This window comes from Macaca nemestrina, chromosome 16 (assembly GCF_043159975.1).
Source record: "Macaca nemestrina isolate mMacNem1 chromosome 16, mMacNem.hap1, whole genome shotgun sequence".
Classification (NCBI taxonomy): Eukaryota; Metazoa; Chordata; class Mammalia; order Primates; family Cercopithecidae; genus Macaca; species Macaca nemestrina.
The window spans coordinates 84,695,916-84,708,601 of NC_092140.1; the positions used below are offsets into that span (position 1 = coordinate 84,695,916).

Consider the following 12,686-nt stretch of genomic DNA (forward strand, 5'->3'; position numbering starts at 1 on the left):
CTTCTGTTTTACCTCATCTCAACTTTTGACACATCCCATCTCCTAAATGTACCCTTGTACACTTACTTCACGTATTGTGGAAAATCTGATAAAATATTAGAGGGACAACCTCAGGAAGTTTCACCAAGAGAGGTCCTTGGAGCCTTCGAGGACAAATGGGAAAAATAAATCAAGACTATAAGATATGGAACTATAAAGGATTATAAAATGGATGTGTTAGAAAGGGGGACAAAACTACCCTAGCATGGCAGAGACAAAGAAGGTGAGAAGAGGAAACTCCAGCACCTCAACAGAGGAAAGGAAGGGCGGTACACGTAGATAAGGAGGAAGCTGGGTATAAATGAACAAGACCGACATCCATGTGACCAGAAGGGCCTGAGACTTAGCGAGATAAAGGCAATGGAAGCGGGAAGGAAAACTCAGGGGGCAAAAGTGAACAGAGGCACCAAGAGAGAAGGAAGGAGAGAAACAGAGAAGACAGACGAAAGTGTCACATTACAAAACACAAAATGCCTTTTCAGGCACTGGTATCGAAAATCCCATTTCTACTTCTGTGTTCATGCTTTGAGGTAACGGTGGAACCCAAGAGAAAAGCTGAGTTGCCGTAAGTAAATCACATAGAGGTTTGAAGGCCTCTGGTTCAGAAGACATAATATCGCCTCTTAAGAAAAATCATATGCATACCCTAAAAATGTACTGAAAGTGCCAAAAGGTATATTTTCCCTCACTGAAAATACTACTTAGTTCATTTTATCTTACAGATTGTAAGTTATATGACATCCAGAAAGCTGAAAGGAATCATCAACAAAAGTATTTCTTTGTCATTTACATGAACCGAGTCTGAGATCCTTGAAGAACTGCCCTTGACAGCCATGAGAGTCCCTGTACTTTGGTTTAAAAATTGATTATTTATATTACATATAAATCAATATCAGCCTTCCATGCAAATCACTTTCTAATATTACTTTATATTTCTATATTTATGTAAGTTGATCTTTCTTGGAGCTAAAGAAACTGTTAGTATTGTTTGATGTAGAATATATTGTAAAACATTTTCTAAACAAATTTTGGAATTGAGAAATTTCAATAGAGTTTTGGAATTTATACAAGACAGTTGTCTAACTATCCAAAAGGTTGTGTTAAAACTTATAATTAGAGCTTTAAAAACGAGGGAGGGATCTAGAGGAATCTATAATTTTCATGAGCTGAAACACCAGACACATTTAACAACTAGTCCTACATTGTATTCAAATAAGATTTATCAATAAGCAGTTACCCTAAATGAGGACCTCCATTCATTAAATCAAACACCTGAGCCGGATTTAGCAACTGTTTAAAGCGACGAAGGAACTTTACTCCCTGATTATCTCCACTCTTAGAATTGACAAAAACCAATAGAGGACTAACACAGAACGAAAATGTTGCTCTACAGAAACCTGTGAAAAAAACACAATACAAGATCAATACATACGGCTTTCTCTTTTAAATTATTAGCAAACTTTCAGATAAAAGAAAATAAATGTATAAAAACTGGAGCATTAAGTTATAATTTAGCTCTCCAAATAGAGATAGGTTAACTATTTACATACAAACCTATATATTTGTATGTAATTCTTATGTTTATATTCAATATTTCAAAGTATTTTAACTGCTCCTTTCTGAAGTCTGAGAGAATATTTTAAAATTTATAGTAAACAAAATCAGGGCCTAGGTTGGGGGAGAGGGCTGTTAATACCATAGGTTTAAAAAAAGTCACATATTTAGCGGTTTATAAACTTACATCTTCAGGTTTATAAACTTATATCTAAGATATCTATTGGCATAAATTAAATGAAAAGTTTGAAAAGCAAAAAGCATGATATCAATGCAAGACATTAATAATAGCACAGTCCTCCCTACGTATTCTTGGGGAATTGGCTCAGGAGTCCCACGAATATCAAAATCCACAGTTGCTCAAGTCTGTTATATAAAACAGCATAGTATTATACATGGTTTTACCATATTACTTTGTAATATGGTTTGCTTAGAAGGAAGTAATTAGTATGTAATCCCAAAACCAGTGTCGTAGAGGGGTTCCTCAGCACTTTACAGTTAAGTTTACAGAAAAGTGCATTTATAGGAATATAAATTCCTACAATGAAATTACAGAAAAACAGATTTTAATAACAGCCATGCTAACAGGCAGTTTCAATTATAGAGGAAAAAAACACTTATAAAAATTAACCTTTTCAGATTGTATTACAGTACAGAGTAATGATCTTATTTTATTTACTAAAACATAAAATCTAAAAGTCTTATAAACAGTAATTTCACCAATGTGTTAATAGGTATTCTACAACTTTCACTTAAATATATTCTTTAAAAAATGGAATGTACTTTCAGCAATTGAAATGGATTATTTTAGAAAACCTGATTACAATAGTCAATGACAGGTATAGTTATTCTAGGAAAAGAAATATATATATCAATATTAAATATACCAGAAATATACATACTTACACTACTGCTACATACCATCGGAATCAGTGCTGTTTAGCGCAATTGGAGGTATGATAGATACTTTACATTGACCAAGTGGACATATTGGATGGTATAAATCTTTGCAGGCAGTGTGTACCTAATAACAAACAAATATACCTTCAAGAATCATAAAAATAATGTTTTGCCATTACAAATCACATCTAAGGAACTGATAATCTAGAATCAACTGTACCACAAAATATTCAGTAATTCATAAACTACTTTAAATGGTATAATATTTATACTTAAGGAAATGACTAAACATTTTAGAAATGGATATTTGATTTTGGTCCATGCAACCAATTCTTGTAATTATCTCAGAGAAGAATACATAGTTAATGAATAATTGGTGAAGGCAAGAAGAGAGGAAGAGAAGAGACCAAGTGCAGAGGAAGGGAGGCAGAGAAGAGAAAAAGAAGAGGAAAAGGAAGAAGAAGGAGGGAAACTAACCAGTGTGTTAATATCATTGCCCATAAAATAAATTGATGACAGAACATTTATTTTGTTTTAATAAAAATTCTTATAAAATTTAACAACAATAAAATCTGTAACGTGCCTGCTTTTTCTGCAGTAATCCTATAACTTTCTATTCACATTTCCCTATCATTAAAGTTACAAGTACACCCATGCTTATTTTCTCAGCTGGACTGCTGCTCTGTAAGGTAAAGGAAAGTGATGCCTATCACAGGCACCTAGTAAATGTGCTTTCAGTAGAAATGAGTTTCATGGTCATGCAAGGATATGTTTTGTTCTCTATTGAGAACAAAAGCAAGGATAACTTATTAAGTACGACCCAGGCAACTTAGGATACTTTGTGTACTTGTCTGGAGAGCCTTCTAAATGTTTTAACTAGGAAAAGCAGACACTTTTCATCAAGTTCTTATTTAATATGACTTTATTTTATTAGCCCTTTTAGAAAACTGGCATAATTAAACGTGTATTTATCAAACTTTTGGGAGAATAACTAAAATTTAATAGTAATTCTAATTCTGGTGATGACCTGTTTTTAGACAGTTTCCTATTATGCTTTACAATAATTAACAATCCAAATGCATTTTAGAAAAATTAGCACACACAGATAGCTTTAAAAGTAATTTTAAAATGTATGAGAACCATGGGGCAAAACAGAAAGGTATTTATAATAATGCTAAATAAGAAAAGCACATGATCAATTTATGTCTTCACGATTTTTACAGAAAAGGTCAAACTATGTCCACAGACCTGGATGACAGTAGGAAAAATAATAAGTTGATTCATTCGGCTTGTAGGGCTATAGGCTTTTTGATTTTGTTTTCTTTTTTTACTACACAGACTATGCTTTAGGCACTAGATATCCTGCTATTAGAAACTCATGTTTTTGTTTGTTTGTTTGTTTGACATGGAGTTTCACTCTTGTTGCCCAAGCTGGAGTGCAATGGTGCGATCTCGGCTCACTGCAACCTCCGCCTCCCGGGTTCAAGCGATTCTCCTGCCTCAGCCTCCCGAGTAGCTGGGATTACAGGCACCTGCCACCACTTCCAGCTAATTTTTGTATTTTTAGTAAAAACGGGGTTTCACCATGTTAGCCAGGCTGGTCTTGAACTCCGGACCTCAGGTGATCCACCCGCCTCGGCCTCCCAAAGTGCTGGAATTACAGGTGGTCATGTTTTTTATTTTTTATTATTTTGAGATGATGTTTCGCTCTTGTTGCCTAGGCTGGAGTGGAACGGTGCAATCTCGGCTAACTGCAACCTCCAACTCCCAGGTTCAGGCAATTCTGCTGTCTCAGCATCCCAAGTAGCTGGGATTATAGGTATGCACCACTGCATCCAACTAATTTTTTTGTATTTTTAGTAGAGACGGAGTTCCACCACGTTGGTCAAGCTGGTCTCGAACTCCTGACTTCAGGAGTCAGCCTGCCTCAGCCTCCCAATGTGCTGGGATTACAGGCATGAGCCACTGTGTCAGGCCAGAAACTCATGTTTTAAAGGCAAAATAATATGTAAACAGGCAAATGGTTGTGTATAGGAAGTGCAAGACTAGGGGAGGTGTTATAAGGTGATGGTAGCTCAGAAACCAGCACGTCAAATTTACACAGGGTGGGGCAGGAATGATGTCACAAGGTGAAATTTGAGTTTGCCAGGAAAAAAGAGAGAAAAGGCATCCTACTTTCTACCATCTGTAATATCACTGCTGTTCTAGTTAAGAAATGTTTAAACGTTAGGGGTGAAGAGAATGAGCAAGTAATAAACCTAATTAACTCCTGCTGTTACAGTTAACAGAGTTAAAAAAAAAAAAGTTAACAGAGTTTGACTTTTTTTTAAAGTAAAGATATACATATTGCAGGTAAAGAAAATTTACATAAAATCTTTCTAAAATAATTCATCACACATGAAGTGTTTTCTTTCTTTTCTTTTCTTTTTTTTTTTTTGAAAGACAGAGTCTCGCTCTGTCACCCAGGCTGGAGTGCAGTGGCACGATCTCAGCTCACTGCAACCTCTGCCTGCCAGATTCAAGCAATTTTCCTGCCTCAGCCTCCTGAGTAGCTGGGATTACAGGCGCGTGCCACCACGCCCAGCTAATTTTTTGTATTTTTAGTAGAGACAGGGTTTCAATGTGTTAGTCAGGATGGTCTCAATCTTCTGACCTCATGATCCGCCCACCACGGCCTCCCAAAGTGCTGGGATTACAGGCGTGAGCCACCACGCCTGGCCAATACATTGGAAGTGAACAGTTGAAGCTCTAGAAGTAGAGAAATCAACTTTACTAAATGTACAGGCCAATAAAAATAGCAGGAAAATTTGCTATCAGTGGTTGTCCTCTCAAAAACAAATCTGAGGTGGGATGATGATTTTAGATCTTGTTTATGGGAAGAATGAATTCCTTTAAAATAAAAAAATGGCATAAGAAGGTTTCAGGGGCTAGGCTTGCACTAAGATTCTAAAGACAGACACACCTGTTACAGTCTATATATTAGATTAAATGAGATAAGAGAAAAAGTATTAATAACATATCTAAGGCTAGTAAAAAAGGCAATCAGTGAAGAATAACAAAAGCATGAGGACAAAGAAAAGAAACACAGATTCACCTATCAGGTCTAACTAAAAAGTTGCAGGACTTATTTTCCTTTGGGGCCTATCAGACAATCTCATTGATTAGGAAAGCAATACATCACACATCTCTTACATTTGCTGATCTACACTATACATACCAAAAACAATAGTTTTTCCACATGTTAAAATTTGAGGCTGGCTTCCAAATTTCAGCCAGCAATGTTAAAAGACAAGACTCAAAACCACCAAATAAGTCAGCCCCAGTGCAAGGCAATCACTAGCATCGTAGAACAGCATCGCCCAGTACTAAGATGAACACTCACACCCACGACCTCCTCATCCTGCAGTTTTTCAGTCCCATGCCACTGTCTGCGTGACCTCTTTCCTACTCTGACTGTCCTCACACAGTCCAGAGGCCCTGTCCTCACTGTATCTGGCACAAATAATCAGCTGTTGGCTTCATGTTCAGCTGCATATGTTGTTCACCTCTGTCAGAGAGCACTGACAGCGTTCTAGCAAATTTACATTTTGCATGTCAACCAAAATTTGGTGACACACCAGAGAAGTGCTTTCAGGTAGTAAAATAGGCCCGAATATAGCAAACCACTTCGTTAATAAAGCAAAATGAAAAAACAATAGAACTATGAATAGGAGATCTTGAGGCACAGGATATGGAAGAACAAGAGTAAGTTTTACAGGGCATTTGAAACAACAACAAGACTAGGAGGACTATACTGTAAGGAAAGAAGAATGTCACCATGGGGTGCGTATGCTACCAGGCTCAGCTCTATCATAAATTCTTTGCCTTGCCTCTAAGCCGGGCGGATGACAAAATTAGGGAAAGAAGCTAATGAACAAGGATGAACTGATTCCAAAACCCTCACCATTGTCTTACACCACAGGCATTTCCAATCCTGTAGACGGAGAACACTGCCACACGTTTTGTCACAGACAGCACACTTGGCACTCACAGGCAGGTTGCCCTCGAGCCACTGGTGAGGCATCGCCACCTGTGGAGAAGGAAGAAAGGGCAGCCAGGTGAAGACTGGTGGACACCAACCTTACCCCAGGGAAGATTTTGAATCATTTCTCACTCTAGGGGATCAGTAGTATATTTAATGCATAGCATTCACTCATTTACCCCACATTTATTGAGCATCTACTATGAACGTTCAAGCAATATAAAAGTAAGGTAAAGGCTTGCCCCTCAGGGTTTAGCTGAGGCATGAAAAGGGATGACAATAAAGTGATTACTAAGTGTTACCAGAAATCCATATGCATGGTGCAATGGAGGCAAGGTTTTGAAAGCGGAGGTGTACTGTTGAGAGGCAACCCCAAAGTCTGAAGAGTGAACATCTCAGCTAAGCCTAGGCATCTCAGAGTTCATCAGAGGTCGACAACAACAGCCCAGCACTACGGCCACTTCTAAGCCGTATTCACAACAGATTTCCTTCAAAATCTAAGAACTAAAGGAAGCTATGAAGGATTGAATTAAAAATAAAAACTCGGAATCAACCAAACCTTCTATTAAATCCTAATAATAAGCATTCCTACTTATCTTTCTCAGCTTCCACAAGAGCAGAACATAAAAGAGGAGTTACTGGGAAGAGAGCAGAGACAGAGCAGCAGCTTACGCCATCTTCATCTTCTATAATGTCCTTCCCAATGGAGGCCAGGGTAGTCCATTTACAGTTATTTGTTGCTCTCACAGCACATCTTTTGTGAGCCTTGAATTTACACACTAAAAAAAAAAAAAAAAAGAGCAACTGCTTTTAAGTGGACAAGAACTTTTGGACCAATGATTAAAGGAAATCACAGCATAAAATTTTAAAAGGGAGGGAGGAAGTAGAAGAAAACAAATATATTTAAAAGATTAAATTATTCTGCAACAATAGTAATGGTATTCTAGAAAACAAATATGGCTATGTATTTATGAAGCACTTTTATCAAGCTATAAGTAGATTGCTACTTAGAGGAACAGAAAAGAAATAAATGCAAAAGAATTACTGCTGTAGAAGGCAGACAACACACACATAGGAGAGAGGGAGAGAGGGAAGCAAATAAAATTTGGTAGCAGGTCTGCTGGTGATATCCTATTTTTAAATGTAGGCGCTGATTATATGAATGTGTTCAATTTGTAAAAATTCATCAAGCTGTACATTTCTGATATCTGTATTTTTCTATACATATGAAATATTGATTATAAGTCTGAAAATGTCAGTACGATAAAGTTGATCCAGAGGGGCTGTAAAGTGCAAGTATACCAACAAGACAGCCAGGCATCATGGAAAATAGGTTGGTGAGGGTCACAAACACGGCCCGATGTTTGGAAAGTATTATGTTGAGATGACCAAATGACAAATGTAGAAAGAAGGGATGATGAAGTGATGCTGTCACTACAGGTTTCACTAAATCTCCCCAGCCATATTATCAAAAGGAACTTATAAAAGAGAAATTGGAGGAAATAACTAGGGGGGAAAAGCAGCCCATATATGGAAAAACAAGGGAACTATAGGTTATCTGAAAAATTAAGCATACTTATGAAAATCAGAATTTGACTATTATTAAACACATTTATCTCTCTAAGGAAATTATTCAAATATTAGTGGATACTGATATTAAGTCAGTTCCCGACTTCTAGCTAAAAAGTTAAAAGTAGAAATCATTTCAGTGCAAACATACTAAGGTAAGTGTTGCTAAATTTAAATGCAAGGTATCTCTTTTTCATGTGATTTTCTGGATTTCTAAGTCAATCATTAACAAATTTTGTATCACACACCATTCTCTTGAAACTGTCTTAATTTGATATAACATGAACACAAAAGTTTCAGGTAAAATAACTAAGATGTCTTTAGCCAAATGATCAAAACGCTTCAGGTATCATGACTAATCTATGTACAAAAGGATGGTTAAACTGAGCTGGTTTATCCTTGAAAAATATTAGTTTAGGCCAGGCACAGTGGCTCACGCCTGTAATCCCAGCACTCTGGGAGGCTGAGGTGGCGGATCACCTGAGGTCAGGAGTTTGAGACCAGCCTGGTCAAAAACGTGAAACCCCGTCTCTACTAAAAATTTAAAAATTAGCCAGGTGTGATGGTGCATGCCTGCAATCCCAGTTACATGGGATTCTTATGAGACATAAGAATTGCTTGAGCCCAGGAGGCGGAGGTTGCAGTGAGCCGAGATCGTGCCACTGCACTCTGGCCTGGGAGACAGAGTAACACTCTGTCTCAAAAAATACCAATAATAACAATAATAATGATAATTCATACAAATTGGAAATGTTTTGCTTCCCTTCTCTTTTGTGTACTTTGAAAAATTCTTTTCCTTCCACCATTTTTGTTATAAATGAGTGTGTAACTCAAACACAGACATCATATAGAAAATAATACTTCACTTGAGGCTGGGTGTGGTGGCTCACACCTGTAATCCCAGCACTTTGGGAGGCCGAGGCGGGTGGATCACCTGAATTCCAGAGTTCAAGACAAGTCTGGCCAACATGATGAAACCCCAGTTCTACTAAAAATACAAAAATTAGCTGGGCGTGGTGGTGTGCGCCTGTAGTCCCAGCTACCCGGGAGGCTGAGGCAGGAGAATAGCTTGAACCTGGGAGGTGGAGGTTGCAGTGAGCCGAGATCATGCCACTGCACTCCAGCCTGGTGACAGAGTGAGACTCCATCTCCAATAATAATAATAATAATAATAATAATAATAATACTTCACTTGAATTTTGTTGCTGATGAATCCTAAGTGTGAAGACACAGCACCATCAGAAGGAAGATTAGCTTGGTGAAAATTTTTACAATGACTTATTCTCTTTTGCTCTAACATAAGTGATTACTTTAAACTGATTGGTTAGCATCTCTAGGCCTTTTCATCTATTATGGTCTTTGTCAAAAGTGGAGTCCTAAAACTATCTGCAACATATTTCCCAGGGTGCTTTATAAGTACAAATAAGTACTTGATATTCACAGTCAATGTCTGGCTTCTAAGGAGAAAAGCAGGACATAAAAGAAAGTAATGGTATAATTTCATAGCGTTTTGAAAATTTTGCCATTAAAAATCGAACAGCCCACTAAAAATAAAAAAATCACACTTTTATAATAATAAAGTGCTTCATGTAATGAGCCTTGAAAATTACCAAGTTGCTTAATATAACATAATACTAATAATAAAACAAATCAGACTGTAATTATGGTAACTAAGAAATGAAAGTGATCAGCACACACCCGAATTTTGCTAGTTAACAAATTTCTCCAAACAAGTTATTCCGAAATAAAGCACCTTCCCCTGACCTGTAAAGTTATTGTTTAAAATGAGAGAACTTAAAAAATAGGCCAGGCCTGGTGGCTCATGCCTGTAATTCCAGCACTTTGGGAGGCCGAGGCGAGCAGATCACCTGAGGTCAGGAGTTTGAGACCATCCTGGCCAACATGGTGAAACCTCATCTCTACTAAAAATACAGAAATTAGCTGGGCGTGGTGGGAGCACACCTGTAGTCCCAGCTATTTGGGAGGCCGAGGCATGAGAATCACTTGAACCCGGAAGGCAGAGTTTGCAGTGAGCTGAGATCGTGGCACTGCACTCCAGCCTGGCAACAGAGCAAGACTCCATCTCAAAAAAAAAAAAAAAAAAAAAATGCAGATGTAATAAGATTACGATTTTTTATTACAATATTCAGCATTTACTATACTAAATCTCTGTGAGTGTTAAAAATCAGTTAAGTGTCGTGGTTTAATCCCCGCATTTCGGAAGGCCAAGGTGGGAGGATAGCTTGAGCCCAGGAGTTTGAGACCAGCCTGGGCAAGATGGTGAGACCCAGTCTCTACAAGTAATAAATAAAAAAAATTAGCCAGGCATGGGTGGTGCATGCCTGTGGTGGCAGCTACTCGGGAGGCCAAGATGGGAGAATTGCTTGGGCCTGGGCAATTAAGGCTGCAATGAGCCGTGATTGTGCCACTGCACTCCAGCCTGAGCAACAAAATGAGTCCCTCCATTGCAAAAAAAAAATCATTTAAGATCAAAATTCGTAAGTACCCATGATAACATATTTTGATGCTGTTGATTTTTTTAAAATTATCATTTATCTTTTTTGGTTAAATTATTGTTTAAATAACTGTAAAGGACAATTATGCCCTGAAATTACAATTAATATTCTTAATTGACTTAGGGGATTATTAATAAATTCGATTTTTCTGTCTGCTATTTTTCATTCATATAATATTTTATATATGCAAAGCTTTAAAATAATAACTTTAGTTATTCAATATACATCTAGGAAACAAATCAGCGTGGCTTCATTTTATTGTGGAAATGAGGGTAGAAAGGCTAGTAAATGTAGTGAAGGCTTCATAGATTGGAAGCTGAATTCTATGCTCATACAAAGTTATTCATATTCACCGTGGAACACATCATAATATTTGCATCTCTTACAATATTTAAAGCCTCTTGTATCTAATGTTTCCAGTTTTATCAAGCAAGCTGCTTATTCAGATTTTAGGGGGTTTTCAAAAGTGTAAGTATGACTTTGATTATGATGAAAATATCCAGAACAACCATATTCTCATAAAATATAAAAAGGCAACTTTTTTATATTTATTAAACCCTTGGGATTTTTAAAGTCTTCTGCTATGGTTCTGAAAATACTAATAGGCAAGATACTGCAGATTTAAAAATTTTTACCAACAAAGGAAATGAATACTAATATATAATTTTCATTAAAAAATGGTTTAATCTGATAATTGAGACTTTTAAAAAAGTCTTGAAAATTATATTATTTATAGAAGAATATAACAAATTTATTTGTTTTGTTTTGGTTTTTTGGAGATGGAGCTTCACTCTTGTTGCCCAGACTGGAGTGCAATGGCCTGATCTCCACTCACCGCAACCTCCAACTCCTGGGTTCAAGCAATTCTCCTGCGTCAGTCTCCCACGTAGCTGGGATTACAGGCATGTGCCACCACGCCTGGCTAATTTTGTATTTTTAGTAGACACGGGGTTTCTCCATGTTGGTCAGGCTGGTCTCGAACTCCCAACCCCAGGTGATCCACCCGCCTCGACCTCCCAAAGTGCTGCTATTACAGGCGTGAGCCACCGCGCCCAGCCGAATATAACAAATATAAGGACTTTTAAGTTTCTTATTCTCACCAAATAATGTAATTTTCATTTTTCTTTTAAAATGCTTAGAAAAAAATTCAGTCATTCCACTACTGACTCAATTTTTAAATACATATATTTAATAATGTATAACCCTCAAACCAGAAGGGTACCACAGACTGTCTCAGATGTGGTGTCTTTTTAGCATTTTTGGAATAAAGATTTTAGTAAAATCTTTAAAATAATACCATATAATATTACAGACCTGGTAGGAGTTATTCGGCTCTATGTGAACCCTTTTAGATTACTAAAGTCATCACAAAGGCCAATCAGATCTCTTTTGCAATCATTCTTTAAGTCTAAAAAGAAAGCTTTAATGCCTTCTCCAAATTTTCTCCTTCATGAATTTTAATGCATCAAGCCCATGATGCAAATTTGGAATAAGTTTCTTACAAAACAGTTACAAACTTCTTGCAATTTATTGAACTAGAAAAGTAGTTTTATTGCATGTATTCTCTCATTTAGTTTTTATAGTGATTCTGTGAGGCATAAATGACTATAATCCGCATCTTATCGATGAGGAGAGGAAAGTCTAAGTGAGTTAAACAATTTCTCCTGGTTATAGTTTGTCATGGTGGAAGTGGAAGACAGTTTGACTGAAGAGCTCTATTCTTGGTTTGTTTTTTTTTTTTGAGACGGAGTCTCGCTTTGTCGCCCAGGCTGGAGTGCAGTGGCACCATCTCGGCTCACTGCAAGCTCCGCCTCCTGGGTTCACGCCATTCTCCTGCCTCAGCCTCCGAGTAGCTGGGACTACAGGCACGCACTACCATGCCCGGCTAATTTTTTGTATTTTTAGTAGAGACAGGGTTCCACTGTGTTAGCCAGGATGGTCTCGATCTCCTGACCTCATGATCCGCCCGCCTCGGCCTCCCAAAGTGCTGGGATTATCTTAACCACTATGCTGTATCATATTAAATATTTGAAACAATGACATATCACAGATTTTATAGTTTAAAATCAATTAAGGCTGTGACTCTA

The 12,686-nt window shown here is 37.3% G+C and overlaps 1 protein-coding gene across 7 annotated transcripts in view; it reads right to left on the reverse strand.

Moving 5' to 3' along the window:
- LOC105491727 (diacylglycerol kinase eta) overlaps positions 1 to 12,686 on the reverse strand; it is a 206,070-nt gene that overhangs the window by 71,981 nt on the left and 121,403 nt on the right. For all 7 annotated transcript variants that reach the window (XM_011758376.3, XM_071081436.1, XM_011758386.3 and 4 more), the window contains 4 exons: positions 7,187 to 7,293; positions 6,437 to 6,562; positions 2,515 to 2,617; positions 1,277 to 1,436 (listed from right to left, as the gene is read on the reverse strand). In XM_011758376.3, coding sequence (XP_011756678.1) covers positions 1,277 to 1,436; positions 2,515 to 2,617; positions 6,437 to 6,562; positions 7,187 to 7,293 — 496 coding nt within the window. The remainder of the gene's footprint in view (positions 1 to 1,276; positions 1,437 to 2,514; positions 2,618 to 6,436; positions 6,563 to 7,186; positions 7,294 to 12,686) is intronic.